The 27507-nt window shown below is 44.8% G+C and overlaps 1 protein-coding gene across 3 annotated transcripts in view; it reads right to left on the bottom strand.

The window, feature by feature from the left end:
- Positions 1–27507, bottom strand: part of dachc (dachshund c) — a 602876-nt gene that overhangs the window by 5444 nt on the left and 569925 nt on the right. For all 3 annotated transcript variants that reach the window (XM_038817809.1, XM_038817808.1, XM_038817810.1), the window contains 4 exons: positions 21819–21964; positions 19038–19185; positions 18799–18942; positions 18414–18482 (listed from right to left, as the gene is read on the bottom strand). In XM_038817809.1, coding sequence (XP_038673737.1) covers positions 18414–18482; positions 18799–18942; positions 19038–19185; positions 21819–21964 — 507 coding nt within the window. The remainder of the gene's footprint in view (positions 1–18413; positions 18483–18798; positions 18943–19037; positions 19186–21818; positions 21965–27507) is intronic.

Genomic DNA, 27507 nt, shown 5'->3' with positions numbered 1-27507 from the left:
CGCCGCTTCGACGCTGGGTAGCGATTCTCCGGCGACTGGAGAATCGACGCCAGTCGCGCGTACGCGGTCAACACAGAGCCGGTTGGGGGCCTTTGAAAGAGGTCCCCACGGCGATTCTCCGCGGTTGACCGGCCGAGTTCCCACCGAGTCCCGCCGGCGTGGTTCCAACCTGGTACCACCCAGCGGGGGCTCGGACCCACGGCTGCGGTGGCCGTCCTGGTGGGGACCGGGATTATCAGACTCCGGCGGGGGGGGGGGGGGGGGGGCCACCACGACGGCCAGGCCCGAGATCGGGGGCCAATCCGGGGGGGGGCCTACCTTCCTTCACGCGGGTCCGCTGTGTCGCTATGCCATGTTGCACGGCGCCGGCACATAAATGGCCACCACACGCATGCGCGGACCCACGCCGGCATTGCAGGGCCGCGTATTGGTGCCGGAGCTGTGTGGAGCACTCCGGCACCATGCTGGCCCCCTGTGGGCCACTGAATCACTGGGCCAGGAGGACCGTTGACACCGGTGTGAAACACTCTGGTGTTTACGCCGGCGTCGACATTTAGCCGGGATTTTGGAGAATCCCAGCCCTTATTTGTTTCTGAGCTTCATTTGATGCCACATCAATTAGTTATTCTCAGTCAGTGTTATTATTTCATCGTTCAAGTGCAGAATAAACTGCTTTATCCTACAGAATGTGAATACTTGGAGGACTACTGCAGAAATGCATTTGCTGATAGATTTGTAAGACACTCCATTTCAGAATAGGGAGGTTTAATCTGCTGTCACTGGGTCCTGTGTAAAAGCTAATGTATCTTCTATCAGCTTGTTTGCATAATGCTCCTAACAATTGGATGAATGTACCTCGACTTTAAGGTGTCAAGTGTAAAATATATCCCACCTGCCACGGCTAGAACAGATAAGGCCCCTTAGCTTTTTACATTAGAATTTCAGTCATATCAGACTTCACAGACATCCAACTTAAAATAAAAACTGCACTCACTGGGGGAAAAAAATGACTTGGTAAGCCGGATTTCCAGCTTTTAAACCAACGGACTCTTTCTGTGAGCACCTTTTTTTTTCCCACAACAGCAAAGCATCACAAAGTTCTTCAGAGGCCGACCGACAAAGTTCGACACTGAGCACGAAAAGAGATATTCAGACAGGTGGCCAAATAAAAAAAGGTAGGCTTCTAGAGGCACATACGAAGAAAAGAGCGAGGAGGTGAAGCAGAGGATTTTAGGTAGAGAACACCAAAGATGACGGCCCGAGCAGCTGAACACACGCTCAACAATAGTGATGCCATAGAAATTGGGTGGGGGGGTTTTGCAAGAGGCCCAGGTTAACTAGAGTCTTTGGCTAACCTGGAATGGAAGAGGTGTCCATTTGAAAGGCCAGGTCCACAATAAATAATAATCTTTATTGTCACAATCTTTATTGCAATGAGGTTACTGTGAAAAGACCCTAGTCGCCACATTCCGGCGCACAGAGGGAAAATTCAGAATGTCCAAATGACCTAACAGCGCGTCTGTTCGGGACTTGTGGGACGAAACCGGAGCACCTGGAGGAAACACACGCAAACACGGGGAGAACGTGCAGACTCCATACAGACAGTGACCCAAGCCAGGAGTCGAACCTGGGACCCTGGCGTTGTGAAGCCACTGCGCTACCATGTCTACGTGCTGGTCTGGACGTGTATGACCCCATTTCTCCTACAGCCATTTACAGCATCTATTAGGCCTAGCATGACTCATTCTAATGTGTCTGAAAGCTGTGGTTTATTTTTAAAATGCTACTGTGCCCTAGAGAAGAAGACAAAAGCATAACTCATTTCACAGTCATGCTATAGCCTGATGCGCTAATCATTTTTTTTTTAAAGGACAAAAGAAGTTGATGACAAACAAGTGGTAATGTTCGTTCAGGAGCTGATAACACAGCCGGGAGAAGTCAAAAGTGAAAAGCAAACAAACGTCGGGGAACATCTGTTACAAATTCCTAATCCCTTCTATTTAGATTTCTGAAAACAGGAAGTGGCTAATTAGAGATGAGCAGGATTGTAAAAACAAATTTTGTGTTTGCTTTTAAGCCATTAGGAATTTTAGACAGAGATATAAGACAGGAAGGTACAAAGAAGTGCTCTGGATTCGCGGCAGGAAATATGGCGATTAGGGCTTTAACTTTCGGCATGGGAAAATGTTTAAGAAGTTTGTCACAAACAGAAACCACCTCAAATTTAATATCTCCATCAAGATCATTTTCGACTCTCAACGTCTGTTGCGGGCTTATAAATAGACACTAAACGGACATTTCGCTGCACAGTGCATGGTGAACAATTGGCCCAGTTTTTTTTTTAATGAATATTTTCTGCTACCTTACGGACTTGGCTACTGTTGTTGCGTCTTGTGTCAACAGAATCGAAGCAATTCCAGGAAAAGACAGCAGCAGGACTAATTAAAGCAGTTTGCCATAAACCTCCAAGGCATTGCATTCTTGTGATTTTTATTCAAGCAGCAGTACTGAGATGCTGTGCAATGTTCATTAAGGGGTGAGATAATTCTTTCAGAAATAAAATGGGGTGAGACCCAACGAATCTCACCGCGCACTTGAGCAATAATGTGGTGCCACTTGAGCCACCCTTGTGCTGATTATGGAGACCATTGTTTTACAGTGGCAGAATCAAATTGCGGACGATAGCCGGGATGCGTTGAGGTTTGCATTCCGAAATTTGTGTTATTTTGCAAAAGGGCCGGGGATTTTACATGAAATTGGGTATAAAAGGATCCATTTGTTAATTGATTGCACCGTCCAAGTTTTGGAACAAAATTGTTTTCCTGAGTAGAGTAAATTTCAAAGAACCCTCCCTTATCTGAGAAAGGCCCCAAAAAGAGTAGCACTCAAACGTGAAGCACACGCATAAATCTTCGGCAGGACTTTTGTCTTCTGCTGCAGACAGATGGGAGTGACGTTGAATAACCATGAGGTCAGAATTTAGCCTAAATGGTGAAAATAATCTGAAATCAACGCACAAAAGAATTTGAAATTGAAACTGAAGAGGATATTTAGCTCTGCCCGGAGGAGTGGCTAGTTCTTCATCTTTTGACCAAATAATTTAATAGTTGGGACTATTCTGATTCAGTTTGGGAGCTGCTGTTTTCTGAAAAGAGACACCAGGGTACATCATCACAGATTCGGCTCTTGGCCCGGAGTCCTATTTGATGAGAGTATGGACTGGAGAGTACTTCCTCAATCCACACTGATTACTTATTCCTGTTCCTTCATCAAACAAACCTCCACCCTGGGAACAGAGGTTCTGCCATTTTGCCTGGAAAAGTCTGCCCCGACCGTGCAATGATTTTACACTGCAGCAGGCAAGGCCCAGGGTGGGATTCTCTGATCCTAGGGCTAAGTGTTGACGCCGACGTAAACACCGGAGCGTTTTACGACGACGTAAACAGGCCCCCAGGAGCAGCGATCCTGCCTCGCACAGGGGGCCAGCATGGCACTGGAGAGTCTCACGCTGCTCCAGCTGCCGATCCGGGTGTTAGAACGGGCGCTGCGGGTCCGCGCATGCCTTCGCATGGGTCGCCTTCTCCGCGCCAGCCCCGACGCACAACATGGCGGAGAGCTACAGGGGCCCGGCGCGGAGGAACCTAGGCCCCCACCAGGATAAGCCCGCCCGCCGATTGGTCGGCCCCGATCACGGGCCAGACCACTGTGAAGGCCCCCCCCCCCCACCGCGGTCGGATCCCCCCTCCACCCCCCCCTCCCCCCAACCAGGCTGCCCCCCGCAACGTGAACGGCGAGGTCCCGCCGGGTAGGACCATATGAGAATGGTACCGGCAGGACTTGGCCGTACTCGGCGGCACTCGGACCATCGCGCGGGGGGAATCGCCGCTTTCAATGGCCCCCGACTGGCGCCGCGCTGACCGCACCAGCACCAATGGTGCCGATTCTCCGGTGATTCGGCAGACTGGCGTCGGAGCGGCATCGCGTGAAACGCGCCCCTCCCGCCGATTCTCCGACCCGCGCGCAGGGTCAGAGGATTCCGTCCCTTGTTTGGGAAGGCCGCCCTTGCCCTCATTATGGGCCATAATGGCTACTTAATAGCCATCTCCCGCCCAGCCTTAATTTTTAGGCTAGCAGGTGGATGGCAGCACAGGGGGGGAAAGCTGGAAAAGGGTGAGCTCTCAGGCAGGAGGTAATAATAATCTTTTATTGCCACAGAAAGGCTTCAATGAAGTTACTGCGAAAAGTCGCCATATTCTGGCACCTTCGCGTACACAGAGGGAGAATTCAGAATTCTCAGCCGGTACGGGTATTGAACCCGCGCTACTGGCCTTGTTCTGCATTACAAGCCAGCTGTCTAGCCCACTGTGCTAAACCAGCCACGGTGGGGAACCGAACTGCAATGATGGAGGGGTGGTCATCTGTGGGACCTCGCTTTTCGGCCGTCCACTCAAATGAAGTCTCGATAGCGGGATTCCCTCGGCAAACCTCGCAACCCTCGCCATGCATAAATTTGCATGGCTGGGGATTGAGAATCGTTTGCTGATTTGCGCTTCCAGCGGGAGAACACAGGGTGCGATCTAACAGAAAGGTTTCTAAGTGACAGTTGTGGTGGGTTTTGCTGGGAGTTTCTGCACGGCTCTGTCGACGAGATCCCACCGCGACTGAACCACACTTAGGGCTGGATTCTGTTCTCGGTGAAGCAGAGAATTGGGCGTTGGAGAAAAATCGGGATCGAAGCCCTGCTCCGATCCCCTGCTGGCGGCGGGAATGAGGTCCACGATTACAAGCGGAGGAGGATGTAAATAAATTCAGATGTGTCTTACTGAGCCATTTACATTCATTTTGCGGGTCTGGCACCCTCTGCTGCGGCCTAGAGGCAGGAATCAAGTGGGTTCAGATCACTTGTCGTTACTACCAGCGTGGCCTTGGCGTGGTGTACCTCGCAGTGGGCTAAGGGAAAACTCCTCAGGGGAGTTGCCTCCAAAGTCCTTCCGAGGGCCACCCCCACCCCTGATCACAACGCCTCGCAAGACCTGGGTAAATCTTGCCAAGCGTATTGGCTGTTGGCAATCCCAGGAGAAGGTGCAAAAGTATCTCCCGGGATCTACCCATCACGGTCCGATTCCAGCCCATAGTCTCCCACACTGAAAATTTTGCTCAATATTCAGACCGCATCTTATTCAGTAAACTTTCAGACTCTTATCATGTGTGGCATACAAGTGGATGGTGCGCATCAAAGTTATGCTCTGTTCAATAAAATGCCAAATGCAGAATACGTGTATTGCTTTTAATTAACTTGATCCAAATTTTCTGAAAGATGAATTAGCCTTACAGACTGCTGCAACTCTTATAATTGAATCATTAGTGATTAATTGATATAGGCCCTCATTTATGCAACATAAAAATGAGGCTGTCATTTCAGAAACAATGTAAGCTGTTCAATGGACTCACTACACAATAGATACTTTTGCAAAGCAAAGGTAGCTTTCATGACACACTTGTCCTATTGCAAAGCACCTGCAGGCCAGAACCTGTGATACTTGAGCTCGTCATTGTTCCTGCGCTGCTGTATTGTAGCCCTGTAGCTCATTGTCCTGCCTTGTGTGGCATAGCATTGCACAATTTTCTGATGTGGCTTTTGTGGGCAGGAAGGAGGGCTGAAAATTCACCGAGCAGAACAGTGACGAGGGTCGCAGGCTTAAGTGGTGACCACAAAACCCAGCCAGCCGGCCACTGTGGCCGGGGGGGGGGGGGGGGGGCGTGGCCTATGGGCCCGGGGTGGGGTGGGGGGTAAGTCTTGGGTCGGCTGAGACCTGTGCACTATTAGGATTGCTACAATGGCGTAGCGCAGAGTAAACAAAGCAAGGATTGGCGAGGGAGCCACATGGTGTACTTTCCAATGGCGGGAGCAACTTGCCATTGGGATCTTCTGGTCCCATGGATGCCAACAGCATTTTTGCGTTGCTCGCCCTTCACACTGCTGGAGAACGCACTGCGGGAGGGGGTTGGTGGGGGGGGGGGGGGGGGGGGGGGGTCTGTCATCGGCGGGTCTGGAAAGTCCCACCCTGTGATACGAACGATACAAGACCTTCCCTAATCAGTCATTCTCTTTGCCAAGGTTCATTCTCACCATTATTTCAAATCATACTGTGTTTGCAAAATAACATTCTGTCACAGTCCCAAAGGCTAATCCATACGGAACCGCTCTCCAATCTGTCTGATAGCTCCTTATTGTCACCAAGGAATCGGTAAATTCAAACTTGGCCGGAATTCTCCAGCCGCTCGTGCTGCCGTGATTCCCTGGTCCCATCGGCAGCTGGAAGACCGGAGAATCCCACCTCTTGTGTCCATCTCTACCTCATCATGGGTCTTTCTTTTGTCCACATGGCTGCACTGGTCTTTGCAAGTTATAACAGTGCCTGTTGTTCTAACAGTGCCTGTTCTAACAGTGTCTATTATTCTAACAGTGTCCATTATTCTAACAGTGTCTATTATTCTAAGTGTCTGAGATACGGTCATGGGCACAAGTGGGAAAATAGTGATTAAATGGAGAAAAATCCACCACTTAACAAATGCTCCCAAATCAGGAATGGCATGTAAGGGTTTCAATGCTGTCTTTTCACACCAAACAAAATAGGTTTTGATTGAGCAAAGGCTAATGAGTCAACATCCTTCTGTCTTGATGGCTGTAAAATGACTTTAGGCAGCCTCAGTCCAATCCAAATCAACATGCACACCCCCTCCCCACCCCATGACAAAACTGTCCATTATACAGCACAAGTTGGAGTTATATGAGGAGGGAACAAGGAAGTTGGACAAAAGAGAACCGGTGGACATGATTTATTTAGATTTCCAGAAGGCCTTTGACAAGTTGCCGCATAGGAGACTGTTAAATAAGTTCAGAGCCAATGGTGTTCAGGGTAAGATCCTGGCAGATAGAGGGTTGATTGACTGGCAGAAGGCAGAGAGTGGGGATAAAGGGGCCATTTTCAGGGTGGCAGCCGGTGACTAGTGGTGTGCCTTAGGGGTCTGTGCTGGGACCACAACTTTTCACAATATACATTAATGATCTGGAGGAAGGAACTGAAGGCACTGCTGCTAAGTTTGCAGATGATACAAAGATCTGTAGAGGGGCAGGTAGTATTGAGGAAGCGGGGGGGCTTTAGGACTTGTACAGACTAGGAGAGAGGGAAAGAAGTGGCAGATGGAATACAATGTGGAAAAGTGTGAGGTTATGCACTTTGGAAGGCGAATGGAGGCACAGACTATTTTCTAAATGGGGAAATGCTTAGGAAATCAGAAGCACATAGGGTCTTGGGAGTCCTTGTTCGTGATCCTCTTAAGATTAACATGCAGGTTCAGTTTGGAAGGCAAATGCAATGTTAGCATTCATGTTGAGAGTGCTAGAATACAAGAGCAGGGATGTACTTCTGAGGCTGTATAAGGCTCTGGTCAGACACAATTGGAGTATTGTGAGCAGTTTTGGACCCCATATCTAAGGACGGATATGCTGGCCTTGGAAAGGGTCCAGAGGAGGCTCACAAGAATGATCCCTGGAACAGATGAAGACTCTGGGTCTGCACTCGGAGTTTCGAAGGATGAATGGGGATCTTATTGAAACTTTCAGGATACTGCGAGGCCTGGATAAAGTGGACGTGGAGAGGATGTTTCCACTTGTAGGAAATACTAGAAGCAGAGGACACAATCTCAGACTAATGGATGATCTTTTAAAACAGAGATGAGGAGGAATTTCTTCAGCCAGAGAGTGGTGAATCTGTGGAACTCTGCCACAGAATGCTGTGGAGGCCAAATCACTGAGTGTCTTTAAGATAGAGATGGATATGTTCTTGATTAATAAGTGGATCAGGGGTTATGGGGAGAAGGCAGGAGAATGGGGATAAGAAAAATAGCGGCCATGATTAAATGGCGGAGCAAATTCGATGGGCCGATTGGCCTAATTCCGCACCTATGTCTTATGGATTGATGGCGTCTAATGACTAACATGGATCCCTTGAATGCAATGGTGTAAACGTGTAAATCATAGTGGATGGGAAATGGTGTACTGAAACCTGCTCGTCTACATTTACAAAGCAACTTTGCACCTGAGGCGGATCTCTCCCATGCCCCCGCTGGCGGGTTCAGTGGTGGACCGGGGAGGGGGAAGGGGGAATTCGGTGGGATGCCCAAAAATCGGTTTTACGCCAGAGTGAATTTCCGGTGGGATTGTCCGCTGGTGCCCGCCATGGGGGATTGGGAAATACACTGGAGACCGGCGTGAAACTGATTTGTAGCCCAGAACGTCCAGGCCTCTCTGCCCTTAGTAGGGTTAAAAAGAGCTGCATTGCCCCAGCACAAAGGAAGAGCAAAATACTAAATCTACTCCTACGATTCATAGCTCTCTCTTCCTCTCTTGTCATCTTTATTCGCTGTTCACAAAATGTGAGATAAAGTGTGGTTAAAAAGAAACTTTGACCACCAAAGGGTTTTAAATATCATGTCAGCAGACCAGATTAGATTTTCAGGTTCAAATACCCAGAATGAAAGTGTTAATTGTTTGGTAATTTGAAGTAAAGATCACGGTGCTCTACTCCCAGATGAAGATGATAGAGAGGACATTACTGTGCTGTAATTAAAAATGTATAATTCCCCCTATTAGAGTCATGCTCTGATTTTGATAGTGCCATACATTCTTATAAACTTATTAATAATCACAGTGCATCTGCCATATCATAGATATAGAGACAGGACATTAGACTCCGACCACCTTAACATTTGGGGCTAATTTCCCCGAACCCATGGTTAGGAATTATTATGGTCGGGATTTATATCGAAATCTGGGATCACTCTTACACATTTTAATTTTGCTAAGATATTGTGAAAGGTGCAATCCAAGTTCATCGGAATCTTTTTTGCGTCGCTTTTCATGAATTATGTGAGGTGGAATTATTGAAAATTTACCCATGGAGCTGAATTTATCTGAAGGCAGAAATTAATTATTTGAAAAATATCAGGTGGATTCTTCGCCGATTTGCGTTTTCTGTTCTTTAAACAACTATTCCTGTTAAAATGCTGACAGTGGAATGTTGTGCCAATATATTTAGCATTTATCCACTGCTATTACAGACAGTCATTTTTAAAATTAACTATGGGCTGTTTTGTTGATTTATCATTGTCGTGTTACAAATTAAAACTGTGTTTTTGAGCATTAGTGTATTCTCATTTGTTTGTCTGAAAATCCTGCTTCGGTAAATGCCTGAAAGTAGCCATAGCACTAATTGTGAGGACACTGATCATACCTTGTGGTTATTTTAAATGTAGGCATTGTACAGGCCATGTTCGAGGAGATAGAATGGAAGAAGGACAGATGACAATGAATTGCTCTCTGCCTCTGTATCCTCCAGCAGCCCCGAACCTCTATGTTCCTCCAATTTTGGCCTCTTTGCCGACTCATCTTCTTCGCTCCACCATTGGTTGTCATGCCTTCAGCTACCGAGGCATTAAATTCAGAAATTCTCTTCCCTAAATCTCTTCACAAAATCTTTCCACATTTGAGACACCCTTTAAAACTCTATGATGAAGGTTCTGGTCACATGTTCAAGTATCTCCCTCTGTGGCTCAGTGTCAGATGATCTGGCTATACTTCCATGAAGTGCCTCAGGACACTAACGAAGCTATAGAAATGTAAAGGGCAGGAGGAGGAACATCAGGGAGTCAAGCACAGGCTAAATGATTAGTACCATGCATTGGTTAGTCAGGGACAGCCTGAAACTAGGAAAAACGATCTCACACATTCTAATCGCTACAAGTTTGAGTTCATCTGACACTTTGCTGCCCCTGTCCTGACACACATCTGGTCCTGTTCCTTTGCTCGGTGACTTACATTGACTCTCGGTAAAACAATACCTCGATTTTAAAATCTTGATCATTGTTTTCAAATCCCTCCTCCCTTCCTCCCTCTTTTCTCCTTTAAGGAACGCTTCTTAGGACCCACCTACTTGACCACCTACTCGGTCTTCTTTACTAATGTCTCATTATGTGCCTCAATGTCAAATTTGTGTTATAATGCGCCTGTGAAGTGTCGTGGGAAGCTTTATTTCTTAAAGAGGCTACATAAATGCAGGTTGTTGCTATTCTCTGGTGAGAGAAAGCTACACCAAGAAACTAATAAATAATATGCACAAAAATAGACCTAATAGATTCACTTTTCCTGCATTCTCACGCAACAATTTTTATTAAGGCATTAAATGCCTTTAGTTGTCTAGTTGCCATTTTTGTTCCATGGAATAAATTGATTGAAAAATATCACAATTTGCAGATAGCTTTTTTCACGACCCACAGGGAAAGGGGAAAGTGTATAAGAATTGCACAATAGCAGCCCAAAGAGGAATGTAGGTTAATATCGTTTTCTCCAAATGGAGAATGGAAGTCAATGCTGGAGAAAGGTGCTGAAGCAGTATCGCTCCCCAATGCTAACACTGCAGCAAATCATCATTAACATACATTAAGCGTTTCCCACTGCTCCTTGTATTTGCTTGAAAGAAAGAAAATGATCAGCATCAAAAATCCTCTGGCATCCCAGAAAAGCAGAATCCACTCATTTGTAAATGTCACATCTTCCACAAGGTTAGCATTGTCAAAAGGGTGAAGAAAAGTCGCTGCTTGAATCATTGTACAGACCTCCTTCATGGAAGAGCTTAATACACTTTCAATAGCTTAAAATAGTCTTCGGAGGCCAATTAAAGGGGATACTTGCCGCGTTCTAAGTTTTAAAAAAAAATTAATTATTTGTAATATGAATTGTAACGCCATTTAATTAGTCAAACCCAGCTCCGAGCTGTAGTTGGTCTTCCTTACCTTTCCCACCAATGTTTCATAATAAAGTTCAAGCTGTGTGTTATGCAACAGGGGAGGAATTTACTGGGGTTTGAGTAAATTTAGAAACAATTTGGAATAGACAGAGGGAGCGAGGGACATACAATGCTTTGTGGTCTATTAGGCATCCTTTGCAAATGTATGGGGGGGGGGGGGGGGGGGGGACACTAACATGGGCAATATTCAGTCTAATAAAATAATTTAGGATTTTGCTGTTCTCAGTGCTATTGGCGAGAAGAAAAGAACAGATCCGAGGCCTTTGAATGCTGTAAATATTCTTTAAAGAAAGAATAAATATTCAATTAGGTGTTGAATAAAACAAAAAAAAAATGGTTTTGGCCTCTTTCAGCATAAAATACCTTTGAAAGATTAATTAATACATGCACATTATGCAAATTAGACACATGCAAATATTTTATGAAGACAATTAAGGGAGGCATTAATTACTGCCTTTTTGCTTCGATGAGATTTGTTCTTTTTTTCCCCTCTACAGTTTAACCCTTAAGTGATGAGTCCTTTGATTGTGGATGTGATCAACGCGAGGAGAGTATTCCTCACACAGATGTTAAAAAAAAGGCAATTGGTTCTGTAAAAATAATCCAAACGCACATATATTTATATAATATAGATCTATTCCAGGTGCTGTGGAGAAGATCAACAGAATTTTCTGACACAATGTACTGCCAGTAATTAAGAGCCTGGAAGTGAATTTGCACTCATTCTTGGAAATGATTCAACTTCTGCAAAAGCAATTAATTTGCTTTGCCTGTGCTAATATAGTGGAATTATAAAGCATGACACAAGACAAATAGAAATAATTAGTTCCCCAAAATGATGTTCTCATTAATGCAGTTTTAACAGTGCAAAAACATTATTGCACTGGGTCTACGTTCTGTCCCCTGTCACAGTGACCGTGATGAAGTGGTACACGTCTAAATTAAGAGTTCTTGTTGGCGGTGTCATATTTTTAATACATTTCCAAAGGTTCTAGGTCACTGCTGTATAGAGTTTGTGAAACTGCCTGCAGCCCAGGCCCCTGACAATGCTCAGCAACCAACATGCAAGGCACAGATGTAAATCCTTATCCGACGGCAACCTTTAAACCGTTGAATGTTGCCGTTTTCTTTTTATCCTTTCTGCTAACGCCTACGATAAATTGCACCTTTTGTTTCTGTTCCTCCAGACCTGCCGTCAATCGATGGCACAGGCCTGACGAACTGTCAAGCAACAAAATGGCAGCGGCAAGAGAAAAAAAAATGGGAAAGGGCAACGAGTGTATGATGTTTGGTTCCCGTGCGCTGTGTGGTAATCTGTGAAGGAGGGCTTGAACACTTTATTAAAAGAAAACAAAGGGAGGTTTATTGGTCTCAGTTTCAATCCAGACATATTTACATGGCTTATTTTATGCAGGAGGCCTTTTGGAATCCCAGCCATAAGGAAACCCCAGCTTCGAAGCCTCTGACCATATATTAACTGTGCACAATGTAGCTTTAATTAACTGCAATATCAAAAACCCTGTTGCCTGATATAAATTCGATGTTACTACTGTCAAGCAAAACAAAAGAGAGGAATAAAAATCCAAGAGGAGTTACTGTTTGTCCTGTCGACTCCCATAAGAGGAGTTTGCGTGTTTACATTTTATTCCACAGGTTCCTGTAAGTTTCTGAGTAAACTCATCAGTAGTAAACTATCTCAAAAAAAATCTTACCTCTTCAGATTGCTACTTTTTTTTGAAGTGTGTGTTGTCAAGTGGTCACACTTGCTTTGGAAATCAAGCCACAGCTGTAAATTTGTGTTTGCTATCAATTTACACTTGGACTTCAACTAAATTCTCATGTGGGAGTGGTGTGAGATTATTTGCTCCGAATCCCCAGCACTGAGTGAAATCTTGTCAGCCCAGAGATTGAAACGGTTTTCCCGATTCCAAAGAGTATTTATTGCATGGGCCTGGCGAGAATTTTTATTTTTTGAAAGAAATTTACATGGCAGCTTTCACAGTCTCAGAGCGCCTCAAAGCACTTTGCAAACCGGCGAAATAATCTTTGGTGTGCAGTCACTTTTGTCATGGAGGAAACGTGGGACGTCAAGCTCCCGCAAACACGGACGCGATAATGAACTGGTGTTTTGTTTCAGTGAATTTGGTTGAGGGATAAACATTTGTCAAGAAAGATACCATGTGGAACCCCCCCCCCCGCTCTGCTTTACTTTGAATAGTGTAACGAAAACCTTGACGTCTACCTGAGAAGCTAGATGGATCGTTTGACGGTACTCCTTCAATGCTGCATTGGGAGTGCCAGTTTGGATTATGCAGTCAATTGCTGGACTGTTTTAAGGAAGGATAAGGCCACAAAGGGTTTTGAAAAGAAGGATGAGAATGCTGAGGAAATGAAGGTGTCGCCAGACCAGCAGCTCTTGTAACTCAGCAAGCATAGTGATGATGGGAAAATGGGATTTGGTGTGAGATAGAATACAGGCCAAAGAGAAGAAAGATTTGCATCTATGTAGCGACTGCCGTGCCCGAAATATACCCCAAAGCGCTTCACAAAGAGTGAAAAACCTCGGAAGTGTTTAAAGTAGGAAATGTGGGAGAGAATATGTGCACAGCAAGCTCCCATAAACAGCAATGTGATGATGACCTGATAATAATAATCTTTATTGTCACAAGGAGGCTTACATTCACACTGCAATGAAATTACTGTGAAAATCCCCTAGTCACCACTTTCAGGCGCCTGTTCGGGTTACACTGAGGGAGAATTCAGAATGTCCAAATTAGCCAACAGCACGTCTTTCGGGACTTGTGGGAGGAAACCGGAGCAAACCCATGCAGAACGTGCAGACTCCGCACAGACAGCAACCCAAGCCAGGAATCGAACCTGGGACCTTGGCGCTGTGAAACAACAGTGCTAACCACTGTGCTACCATGCCACCCATAGAAAATGACATGTGGAAAATAGGTTTGAGAAGAAAGAAAGAAAGAAAGAAAGAAAGAAAGAAAGAAAGAAAATAACATTGCAATGCAGTATTGTAAATAGATAGATTGGCAGATAGATAGACAGATAGACAGATAGATAGATAGATAGGTAGGTAGGTAGATAGATAAGGGGAAGCTAAAATGTGCTGCCTGAGGGTGGGGGGGGGGGGGGGGGTTTGGTTCAATTGCAAATCCATCCTTCAACACAATTTAAAATGGTTGCACCTTTATTTGATTGTTCCTGAATTAGTTGAGGTAAATCGTGTATATCAAATTGCACTGGCTCTTCAAACATCTTTGCTAATCAAAAGTAAAAGAAAAAACAAGCCCAACTGCTGGCCGCCTCGAAGCCAGCCACTGTGGATGCAATGGTAATAAAAAGTGACATCATTGTCAGCCTGCAACAAAGCATTTCCACCTCAGCTTTGATTTATATATACCCCGGGGGTGGTGTATAAAAACACTTTGCACCTGCACTTCCCTTTCTTGGCTCTTGGCATCAGTTCCAGCTCATTACCATACTGATCTCACCTTCCCTTGAAAGGTGACATTATAATACGGAGATTCTCTCCCCCATGAAAGTGAATGATGGGTAACAAATGGATCAAAGGTGTCAGATTAAGTGGAGCTCGGATGACATTAAAGGAATACATTTGTGATAATGTTATCCTGGGAATGAAATCAAGTGACGGTGGTCAAGAGAGGGGTTATTTGGGGGGGTGGGGGTGGATTGTGAGGTGAGTGGAGTAAGCGGGGAGCGTCAGGCAGTGAATTGTCTTCAAACTGAAGTGGTTAAAATGTATAATTCTGACAATCAGGTGAATGCTTTTTGATATACAAAGCAGGGCCATGGAGCTTTTGTCACTGCATTTGGAGGTAAATATTTTGTATTGTCGCAGAATTAAGGAGGTGCCGGCTAATCTTTTCGAACCATTTCTTCTGACTCACGAAACCTCGCCATAAGGCTGCCTACTAGAGAAACAGTGCAGGCCCCAAAATTTCTCTATCAAAGCCACTGGAATCTGAAAAAACAGAGATGTAGTGTTGGGCATTAACGAGGTGGGTGAACTCACCACCACGAGGATTATCAAAATGAAGACTGAGGAACACTGGTCTCTGGAGTAGGCCACCCAGCCCCTCGTGTCTTTTTCTGTAAATCAGACATCAGAATGTGCATCTCAGCTTCAATCGCCTGCCCTTCATCAGCTGTGGCTCAGTCGCTGGTACTCATGACTCCAGGTTACAAAGTTCCAATTTCAAGCCCCACTCCAGGACTTGAACACAAAAATATAGGTGGACACTCCAATACTGGATGGTCAGTGGGGCCGACCTTTGGACGAGGTGTTGACCAAGGCCCTGTCTGCTCTCTCATGAAATCACAGAATCCTGACAGTGTAGAAGGAGGCCATTTGCCCCACTGAGTCTGTACCAACCCTCCGAAAGAACAGCCCACCTATGCCCACTCCCCCACCTCACCTTTTGATCACTTTGGGGCAATTAAGCACGGCCAATCGACCCAACCTGCACGTTTTGGGCTGTGGGAGGAAACCCAGGCAGACACGGGGAGAAAGTGAAAACTCCACACAGTCACCCAAGGCGGGAATTGAACCCGGGTCTCTGACGCTGTGAGTCAGCAGTGCTAACCACTGTGCCGCCTTTGCTCCAGAGTACTCTGTACTCCAGCAAAAAATGGTTTGGCCTTTTCCCAGCACGGCCCGCATCAGGAACTGGGTGGAGCTTGAGCAGGTGCTGAATCCTACGGTTACCACACCCCCCCCACCCCGCCCACCCCATCCCCGCCCCCCATCCCCCACTCCTCGTTCACCAACTCAGCTCCCTCCTCAGGCCCTATGCAGCACACCTGCTTTTCTCGGGTGGATCCCATGTCACTCAAAGAAAAGCAGGGGAGCCATCTTCAGTATCCTGGTCAATATTTATCCCTCAATCAACATCACAAAAACAGACGAGCTGATCATTAATGACATTGCAAAGGTGATCCCCCGCTGTCGGCTGTGCGGCAGCCTGGTGGGTGAGGGATGCAAAACGCCGCCGACATCAGTGGGACTGTAAAATCCCGCCGCTTCCGTCGGAAAACTTGTCGCGGTGGGGGGGGGGGGGAAATCAGTATAAAACTGGACGTCCTTCTTCCTTTTCTTTGTTTCATTTCCCTTGATTTCTGTACCTAACAAAAATATACTGATTCAGCCTTGAAAATTCCATTTTGCATCATTGGCAAATAATGGGCCCATGTTGGCAGGACATTGCGTCACCAGAGCAGTGGTTCAGGAAGGCAGCTCACTGGCATCTTCTCAAGGGTGTTAGGAATGGGCAGCGATACCACATCGCATGAAAGAATAAGAAAAAAAGCTGGACCCGGGAAGTTTAAGGATCGTTCAAGCTGAGAGAAATGTACCTTTAACAGTCTCAGGATGTTGCTAAGGCAACGGAATACTTTTGAAGCTTAGCTACTCTACGTCCAATCTATGGACAGCAAGGTCTCACAAACAGCATTGATATCTTACTATTTTAGCAATGTATGTTGATAGATATTGGGCAGGATACTAGGCTAGCACGCTGGGCTAAATAACTGGCTTGTAATGCAGAACAAGGTAGCAGCGCAGGTTGAATTCCCATACCGGCCTCCCTGAACAGGCGGCGGAATGTGGCGACGAGGGGCTTTTCACAGTAACTTCATTGAAGCCTACTTGTGACAATAAGTGATTATTATTATTACTAGGGAGTATTCTTCATTATTCTTCTTTGGATCTGAGAAAGTGTACTGGGCCTCAAACTCAACTGAAGAAAAAACAGCACCCCTCGTTGAGTAGTGCCACTCTGTGATATGTGATCAGGCCCCCGGGGTTGTGTTTGTATCAGCCACCTTCAGATTAAAGCGCTACTGAGCCAAGGGAACTACGCAGAAAAGTGGCATTAAGATAGTGATCTGACTGCTTCTTGTGCCATGCACCAGACAAGTTAAGGACAGTTGTGTGAGATTAACAGAAGCAACGTGCGCCTGTAGGGATAGATGTCTTGGCAACAGCAGATGAGGTGCAAACATTCCCGTACCAGCCTCCCCGGACAGGTGCTGGAATGTGGCGACTAGGGGCTTTTCACAGTAACTTAATTGAAGCATACTTGTGACAATAAGCGATTTTCATTTCAACATTAGCTGATGCCACCTGGATCTCAGCTGGCCTGAGGCAAGGGTCCTCTCTATTTCCAAAGACTTGTGTTTTAATGGGGTCTGCTCATCGCTTTTCTGTCACCCAACAGGCACTGAGAAGTAGGAGAATCTGACGGAAGTGGCACTCCCTGCCTCCGAGCCAGAAGATCCGGGTTTGAGACCAACCCCAGGACTTGAGGCCAAGAAAGGTCCGTTCATAACACAGCCAAGCAAGTTTGGTATCAACCTACAAAATCCATCCAACATTCACCAATGGAAGGCAGTAAGAGTAGTGGAGATTGCAGGTCAGTCATACCTGATGCACAGTTAGAGCGGCATGGTGGTGCAGTGGTTAGCACTGCTGCCCCACAGCGCCGAGGACCCAGGTTCGATCCCGGCCCTGGGTCACTGTTCGCGTGGAGTTTGCACATTCTCCCTGTCTCTGCGTGGGTCTCACCCCCACAGCCCAAAAGATGTGCAGGGTAGATGGATTGGCCATGCTGAATTGCCCCTTAATTGGAAAACAATAATTGAGCACACTAAATTTACATTAAAATAACACCTGATGCACAGTGGCGCCCCGCAAACTATAAGCCTCTGTTCACAGACTAGCGACCTGCTCCAGGAAAAAAAAGTCCCGCGGTGTAAACAGATGAACGTTTGCCTTGTGCACCATTCAATTTGAGAAGAGAAGTAAAGCCATATTACAGTGCACCCACTTTTCCACAACGTCTTCTGTTTACATGTGACAACTGCTCTGTGTTCCTCAAGCAAGGAATGGCTCGTAAATGATGAGGCGAGGGCCAAGCGTCAAGCCGTGAGATAATCAGAGGCAATCATGCAGACAAGGGAAGATATAGGCCTCGGAATTCTTTTTTCCCACTGGCTGCGCACCCCTGCCCCCAGCTCTCCCACCGTCATGGGGTAGCTTCAGTGGGAAACCCCATTGGCAAGCGGCAGGAAGAGAGAATCCCGCCGCCAGCGAATGGCGCGCTGCCGAGAAACACACAGCTGGGGGACCGGAGAATCCCCACCCCGAATTCCTCAAGGCCAAAGTCACCAAATTAACAATCATCCAGGCACTTTATTGAGTTTGCCTTATTGCGGGATTCTGTGATCTAATTTCACTAAACAGGTAAGGCTTTATGTGGATCATAATAATTAACATAAGTGCATCATTAATTCGGGAAAAAAATCAACAGAGTCCAGTGACTTTTAAAGAAAAGTTTTTTTTTAGGTCTGGATCAATGCGCAGACTATGTGTAAACATTCAGACTGAAATCGACCTTGCCAAAGCTCATTTTAATGTGGCCCAGCTGGAAACCTGCATGCTTGAATAACAAGCTGAAGCTCCGCAAAATGTATAGCACATGAGCCAGATTTATACCCGCCGCTGTCAAGTACCTTGTATTGTTCTTTCAGCATCTGTTCGTCCAGTGCTGCGGTCAACTTCCATCTCTTGGGTCACCGAATCTAACAATGGGAATGATCAGAGTTTGAGTTGACTTTTCAAATTGGGTACTTGGGACAAAATATGTTCGCGTCATTTATTTCACCTTGGCACATGGGACCAAGCAATTATTGTCATTACTTTATTTATTTATTTTTTTGAAATCTCAATGAATCATACCGTTTTGTTTCTCTTGCTATCAAAGCTTTAATCAGCCTGCTCCGCAATCTGAATACAAAGTGACTAGAGCTTCTGTCAAAGTTTATTGTGCATTGATAAGTGACAAGAGCCTCACATCGTTTCATGAGATTTAATCTCAGGTCATTTACATGCTCTTACCGTTCAGGACCCGAAGATTGTCTGCAGAGGCAGCTTGTTTTAACGCCTGCTCTGCTTGTTCTCGTCGCTTGGTTTCGAATTCAAGGGCTTCCTGTAATTTCCTCTTTGCCTTCTTTTCTTTCTTTAATCGTTTCTGAATTATTGCTGGGAAGAGGGACACAGGTTTGCGTCAAGTTTTGTGAAGGAAGGCCATGTTGTTTCACCTTGTGTGGCTTCTCACTCTTTTCTTTTCCACTCACCTCTGTTTTTCTGCTCCACGGCTAACTGCTTCTCCAAGCTTTCCCTCATCTCGCGCTCCCTAAATAGTTCCATCTTTAACTCTGTCTTTTCATGTTGCACCTGCTTCTCCTGGGCCCTGGCATTGTCTATTGCAACCTTCAGCAGCCCCTGTTCACACCAAGCAAATCAGAGAACAACAGAACGGCGTTAGCAAATCATTCAATATGCCTGTGCCAAAGACGTAGGTTTGAGACCATTGCAAGAAGTCTGAATGAACATCTTCCTGCACTGACAGCTTTTCGGAGCGTCGAGAGGAATTTGTCCTGGCGGATTTACTCTGCATCCCCCAAACTCTTGGAAAATTGAGTTAAACTCAGTGCCAGTTTGCCTGTCTTGTTTTTAAAATAATACAAATTAATTAATGAAAAGTTACACTTTTTAATAATAAAGTTATTCCCAGTTTTGCAACATTGAATGTTCGGAAACTCTGCATTGCTATTTATCACTATTTTATTTCATTTCCTGATTGGTAATGTATTCACAGCACCTGGTTCTAACAGACAAAAGTATCCAGCTTATTGCATCATATCAAATTAAATGTCCCTGACATCCTCCCCTTTTTTAACCTGCCTCTCCCCCTTGGTGCTGGTTCTGTTCTGCGATTTCCAGCAGCTCACGTATTAACCAATCTTCATGTGTGAAGCTGAAGAACGAGATTTATTGAATATCATATGATATTAACCTCTCTGTTAAACCCAGTCTTCTGCTCACAACATTTTGAAGCACATTCCTTGTCTCCCAGATAGTGATCATAGAACATACAGTGCAGAAGGAGACCATTCGGCCCATCGAGTCTGCACCAACCCACTTACGTTCTCACTTCCACCCTATCCCTGTAACCCAATAACATCTCCTAACATTTTTGGTCACTAAGGGCAATTTATCATGGCCAATCCACCTAACCTGCACGTCTTTGAACTGTGGGAGGAAACCGGAGCACCCGGAGGAAACCCACGCAGATACGGGGAGATAGTGCAGACTCCGCACAGACAGTGACCCAGCGGGGAATTGAACCTGGGACCCTGGCGCTGTGAAGCCACAGTGCTATCCACTTGTGCTACCGTGCTGCCCTGGACTGGTGATCAATGATAGTTGCTTCATTTCTCTCTTTCATTCTTCAAAAGACAATGAAGTCAATTGTATCTCCCCCAAATCCCATTCTCCTCCGCCAGAGAGGGCAAAGGGATAAGCTCAACCCATGACAGGCCACAAACTGAATTGGGTATCAACTTGGCTGATAATACTCAGTGCCATTTTCGACATGGCATTTACACACCAGGCCATTTCATGCTGAGTGGAGCACCATCCGTCAATTCTTAAGTTGTCCCGCAAGTTCCAAACTATCTTGACTTGGACACATCTGCATCTATTCTTTCATCGGCACTGGGTGAATATCCTGGAGTTTGTTACCCAACACCATGGTGGGAGCCACCACTGGACAACAGGGCTTCTAAAAGAAAGCCCTGCATTAATCCTCAGCACTACGAGCAATGGGAAATTAATGGCAGCCTTGTCACCCTCCACATCCCGCAAATTAAAGCAAAATTGCTATTCTTTCAAAATATTCAGCTTACAGAGAAGACACATAGAAAGCTGCATCATTGAGTTATATTTATGAACCAGATCTAGGAATAACACATATCCATTACCCCATGACACATTTGTAATCTGAGTCACCGAGCTTGGTGAAGAACAATTCTAGCAAAGCAACAAATGCATTTTTCGGAGGCTGCAATATATGGGCTGAAATTTCTGGTTCCGCATTTTTGAAATTTCATTTAGAGTAACCATATTTCAAGTAAAGTGTAACAAACTGGTAACTTATACAGTTCCAATCAGTGTCACTCATCACTTCCAGCAGGTGGCACTTGCATCACATTAAATTAATTCTGTATATGTCAAATAATCACAACAACACCTTTTCCCATCAGGGAACGCAACTCTGAACCGATTTTACACAAACACTGACCAGCTGCCGTTGCGGCAAAGTTAGAAATGGCTTTCTACGGCAGAGCAAAAGAAAATAACATTCCAGCGAACAAAGTTTGCGGTACAGATGTTGTGAGTAACAAAGCAATAATGGCCTGCAGAGAAGGTTAATGGGAGATTTTAATGGCGGTATTAAAATTGTGGCAGATTTTGATGGGGTCGATGGAGAGAAACTGTTCCCAATGGCTGAAAGGTTAGCAACCAAGGAACATAGGTTAAAAATAGGTGACAAAGAACAAGAGGAGAGAGGGAGGGGGTGGGTGGGGGGGGGGGGGGGGGGGGGGGATTATTTTTTTAAATGTGAGTTGCTGTGATCTGGGGTGCATTGCCTGAAAGGGTGGTTGAAGCAGATTCAACAGTACCTCTCGATGAGAATTAATTCATCCTTGAAAAGCGGATTTGGACAGACTTAGGGAAAGGTAAGGAGTAGGACTAAAGGGATAACTCCAAGAGCCAACTAGCTATGATGGGCTGAATCGCCTCCTCTTGTACGAAACTGGTAAACAGAACTCCGAAACTTGAAAGCATGAAAAAACATCTACACGTTCATGGATTACCCAACCATCCCTTGAAGATAATCTGACCAACCACTGGCCTTGCTTTCCGAAATACTTGTTTTAAAGCATTTCTGGCATTGCTGTTCCCACTCGGCACCCGTGCCTATTTTCCTTTCCAGTTAAGTGCGTGTGCATCAAGTTGGTTGCCGACAACAGCTACCCCAGAATGTATCTGCAGACGTGCATTGTACTTACCTGGATATTCGTCAGAAGTGTTTCTATGGAGGAAAGTCCATCCGGGAAGAGTAGAGGAGTTGGGAAACCTGGAGGTAGATGCTGGCCAGCCAGGGAAAGCTTCTCAAAACACTCCCTTGTGGTTGGAGTGGAGATCAGGATCTCATCTGTGTACAACAAAAAGATGAAACGGTTGTCCATTTTGTTAACTTTCCAACAATTTCTGAAGCCAATCTGGTCATTTGTTTTTGACATAAATCTGTTGGCCATTGTGTGGGGTACACTGGCACTGCATTCAACGGTGGAGTTTGGGGTTTGAGCAAGTTAAAATCAGGCCTTTAACTCTGGTTACATGCAAAATGTTGGCTTCTTTGGTTTAGGGTCCACTGCAAAATTGGATAATTCCTCATTGCTCCATATCATTTACCTGCGGCTCAGGCTGTGTTGACTAATTATCCTTGACACCGTTACAGGAAAACAAGCACCGTCTTCGTCGCACAATTCTGTAATATTGGACGCCGTAGAATTCAGCTCGCTTACATTTGCGGGTAGATTCCACAGCTCTAGCTCCAGTGTAAAAACCTCACGTGCACGGGAATAAATTTTCTTTCTGTCCACTGCCAGAAAGTGGATTCCCAAACCTGGGATTGTTGTTGCTGGTGTTATTGTATAAACACTAATATGCTCGTGTCAAACTTCTCTGTGCTATCATAATGTGGCCGGCTGCTCATTTAATATAGATGGCTTAAATCCGCCATTAAAATAGCAGAAAGAGGATGTTGGCACAAATGTTTTAAACGTTTCTATGGCAACATCGCTGACAGCAATTTTCAGCTTTCAAAGAGGTTTGTACTACCCCAGAATCCAATAGTCACTAATTAAACACAACAAAAGCAGTAGAAACTAAATAGCTAAATGGGACCCCCCTGAGATCAAAGAATTTTACACCAATCAATATGAAAACAACAGAAGACAACTTATATGTGACTGCCAATACTGGGATACAAGAATGGAATCGAATGACCTTTACTGATGAAAATTCCCAAAACCTATAGTTAAAGGATGCTCTTAAGAGGCGGGTGGAGAGATTGGCTTGATCGTTCAATTGATAAAAGAGTGCGTAAGGTGGAGGTCAATTAGTTCATCTGTCAATCTCAGCTGCCATGAAAACATCACTGCAATGTAGCATTCCTTGTTCTTGGCCAGAGCTTTGGAAACAATGTTAGCTTTTACTTGAAAGTAAAAGTCGCTAAATCCATGAAAGCCAATTTCCTGCTTCTACCCAACTTTTCACGAAATGTGGTTGACACTTAGTTACCCTCTGAAATGGCCCAGCAAGCTCAGTTGTATCAGTACTGGGAAATGCACTGTGGGGTGTAACCTACGTAATCTGGCCAACAGTGGCTCAAGAAAACTCATCACCACCTCCTCAAGGGCAACAAATGCTGGCCTTGTCAGCATCTCAAGGATGATTTTGAAAATGCTACAAAACTGGTGATTCAAAGGAACGTAAAAGGGACCAATCTGGACTCACCTATTGTAACTTGTGATTCCTGTGTTTCAGGTCCTTCCCTACGTTTGCTCCAAAGCTCAACTTAAGATGAGTCCAGTGGTGAGGGGGGTGGGAGATCACAGAAATCAACAGGGGAGCTTTTAAAGTAGGGTTGTCAAGGCTCCTCAGAAATAAGGAATACTTTCTCTTTCTTTTGGAATGCGGTAACTTTAAACATTGTTTAAAAAATGGACAACAAATACTCAAGGCAGCAGAGGCCCTGATTCCACGCTGAACCTCTATGTGGTCCTCTTATCCATTGCTTACTCGATCTGCCGGTGCCAAGTCTCAACAGATATAACAGTACAGAGTGCACACTGGATTGCTTGAGCATTGAGAATATAGGGGTGCCTAATTGTAGGGAGACCAAGGATCCAATCCCGGCCCTGGCCCACCAGCCAACCTTATAATTCAGCTTCACACCTACTGGGCTTTTCCAGTATAATAAGAGCAAAATTCTGCGGACGACGGAGATCTGAAATATAAACAGAAAATGCTGGAAAAGCTCAGCAGGTCTGGCAGCATCAGTTGAGGGAGATATGGAGCTAGCGTTTCTTGTCCAATATGGCTCTTCTTTGGAACTATTCCTGTAGGTTTGCTGGCAAGCCAACAACTAATGTACATATGACCTGGTTCTAATTTTAGCCATGCTCCTAACATGCTTACTACTTCTACTCTGGGCGTAACCCCATAAGAATGGCAGCGGTCAATCAGGATCATGCATCCTTTCAAAGTATTTTCTTGGAGGCCTCGCAAACGGTGGGCGGCACGTTAGCGCAGTGATTAGCCAGGTTCCCGGGTTCGCTTTCCACCTTTGGTCACTGACTGTGCGTGGTCTGCACGTTCCCTCCGTGTCTGCGTGGGTTTCCTTCGGGTACTCCGGTTTCCTCCCATAGTCCAAAGATGTGTGGGTTGGGTGGATTGGTCACACTAAATTGCCCCGTAGTGTCCAAAGGTTAGATGGGGTTGCTGGGTTGCGGGGATGGGGTGGAGCTGTGGGCTTGGATGGGGTGCACTTTCAGGGTCCAGGGTGGACTCGATGGGCCGACTGGCCTCCTTCTGCATCATAAATTCTACGATTCTATGAAACAACATGGAACTCAGCAGAAAAGTAATCTTTGTTACAGAAGCACGTTGGCAGCTCCCACATATGCAAATGTACGGGAGATTTGCTGGTTCTTATTGTTGATTTGCAGTTTTGTAAATATCCTGAAGTTTCTATTGTACAAGTAGGAATTGTTTTTTTTTAAAGCTGGAAGGAGAACAACGTGCACCCTTCAACTCTTTCCCTTCAAAAAAATACATAAATTAACTGAGCGCAGAGAGGGAGGAATGAGCACTGTGCTCATACATCATAAATGGCATAAATAAGGTATGTATCAGCTCAAAGCAAAACTGTATTTTGGTACAAAATTGACAATATATTATTAATACTTGTTATGTAAAATAATTAATGAAACAAGTTCTTTTGTCTGTGTTTCACATACTATTGTAAAGTCTTCTTGTATACCATATGTTAAATACAATGCAAAAATGTCAGTACTATAAATGATTGATGTTACCCTTTAACCGACTCCAGCTCACTTTGATTATTCATCTTTTATGTGGGCGTCGTCAGTTCTGGAAAGGAGCGATGAAAAGCAGAGCTCACCTACTTTAATCTGAACCATCAGGCTATCTTCCCTTTATTAATTTTTATGGGATCCTATTATTTATACATGTTTGTGCACATTCTGTTTGGGATTCATCAACGTGTTTGCGGCAGTCACCTCACAGGTGACTCCACCCAGCCCATATGGTAAGCTCAGCTTGGTCCAAGCTTTGCACCAACAAACCCCCCCCCCCCCCCCCCCCTCTCTCTTATCCACCCACTCCATATGGTAAGCTGAGGTTGGCCAGCATCCTGCTTCCAATACCAGGGCCATATGGCATGGTCAGCTCAGCAAGCACTCATTTACCTTGCATTAATATTTTATCCTCTCTACACAGTATGCCACAAGTTCTGAGGCTGGATTTCAAGTCCAGAACAGTAAACATCCATCCTTAACCGTCGGATGGCTCGGACAAAATGTTGCTGCTGTTTTCTGACTGCTCAAGGTCATTGCATTTTTTTTTTCTTCTTTCTTTTGTACATTACTGCCTTTTGTTTATTTTTTCAAAAAGTATAAATTTTATGGCAAGCTCTCCACCCAATCTAAACCTGGCAGTGCCTTCAATGACTCTTTCCACAATCAGAATTCTCAAAAAACGAAGAGAAATGGATTGATTTTTGATATTGTCTATTGTACAGAAACACCGGTTGGATCCTGTAAAGAATTGCCCAGTTTCACAAAGGAAACTTTACCTCTCAGTTTAGATTTCTAATGAATACATTCTAATCGATGCACCCATATCTTTTCTCGGTCCTGTGTCAGGTTAAGAGATATGACAAGCTTCATACAAATGATTATTTTTAGCTTTACAGTAATTGAATCAAGACAATCGGTTGAATTGCAAATATCATTAAATTCGAAGAAGCAAAATACAACACAATATTTATTGAGTGTCAGGGTGAGGATCTCTGCCAATTTGCCTTATAAGTATTTCTTTCAATAAAAAAAAAATCCTCACTCCACCGAGGTTAAGCTGTGACACTAAAGGATATAAGCGACACATTTTAAATCACGAACAACGTGTCAAAGAGGTTCAGAATTAAAAATTAAGATAAGTGTGGGCCAAAATTCAGAGGTCAATACCTCCAGCTCACTCCCCCCCCCCCCCCCCCCCCCCGCAAAAGAAAAATCCTTTCCTCCGTTAAGACTAAATAATGACATCATATCCCATCTATCAATTTTCACTGTGGTACATCTGCCATCTGTTCCATCTGCAGTAATAACTGCTTACACACTCACACTCACATATAACCGTCCACAAGGTAACAGTCTGCACACAGTTAACGGATTCTTAAGTTACATTCGAAAGCATTGGGATCCCACTTGCGCTGTGCACCAAATTACATTGAAGAAAAGACTGCGGCTCGCGGTCTGCAGATGCATGCCAAACAGTGGCAACAGCTGGTGCCATGTTAATTAGTTTATACTATTTATTCCATGTATTTCTACAGCAGATTGAGTGAAAACATTGGAGATAATCCAGCATCTGCACATAGACTGTAAGCATTTAGTTACCAGCCCTAGAATATCACTCATTTCCTAATATGGGATTTAACAAGTGGAGAACTGCGCCCCTTTAAGAGCTGAAAGCAGGAATGTGCCATTGAAATTATTAAAACAAAGTCAGGCCTCCCTTCTTTGTAGTTTGACTTATATAGATAGGTATTTTTTTTAAATGTCAAAACTCCGTTATCTATATTTTGGTGTATATAAATATATATATGTAAATTTTACATGTAATATATTATTTGAATTAGTTTTTATTATATGTATTTGATATTTCAATCACATTAAAGCATCACAGACTGTTCCAATGATGTTTGGTTAGTTTCATTAACTGAAGGAGTATCTGAATTGCATTTCCTCCTCTACCAGTGATGCCGGACTTCAGGTTAACAGATTTTGTGAAGCCAGCAGTCTTGGGGTTTTCGCAAAAAAGCCGCCACATCCCAGCTCATGTGACTGGCATAGCTTCACTGTGAAATTACTGATTAGCCTGTCAGTCTTGGGCATGTAGGGAGAGGTACTCTATTTACCTGACAATTGTTTAAAAAAAACAGATTCACTTGTTGTACATCCATTTGTGCAGAATAATGAGGGCTTTGATTGTAATTATTTTTCCATTCTCATCCATCTTACCACCGTAGACAACGCTGAATACTAAACAGGAATCATTTACGTGGTGGGATTATTTTCCTGGGCGTGCGTGTGTACACAGCTTTCACAGTTAATGAACAAGTAATTTTATCTCACATGAAGATTCAGTATATAACTTCTTCGATAGAAATCTATAAAGCGGACTGCAATTTTCACCAATGGAATGCCTGGTGAATAACTGATGTCTGCTTTAAACATCCATTTCCTTTCCACCTCTTGATCTTTGCACATTCTCAATCAAGGCCGAGTTATTTAATCGGTGGACAGTTTAAGCAGACCTGCAATGGTTTACTGTTTAAAACCGTGGTTAAAATTAAACTGAGCCGTCTTGAATTGACAGTTGTCCCAT

The sequence above is a fragment of the Scyliorhinus canicula genome, chromosome 14, assembly GCF_902713615.1.
Source record: "Scyliorhinus canicula chromosome 14, sScyCan1.1, whole genome shotgun sequence".
Classification (NCBI taxonomy): domain Eukaryota; kingdom Metazoa; phylum Chordata; class Chondrichthyes; order Carcharhiniformes; family Scyliorhinidae; genus Scyliorhinus; species Scyliorhinus canicula.
Note: the sequence above shows the minus strand (reverse complement) of the source record. Positions and strands in the feature narration are given on the sequence as shown.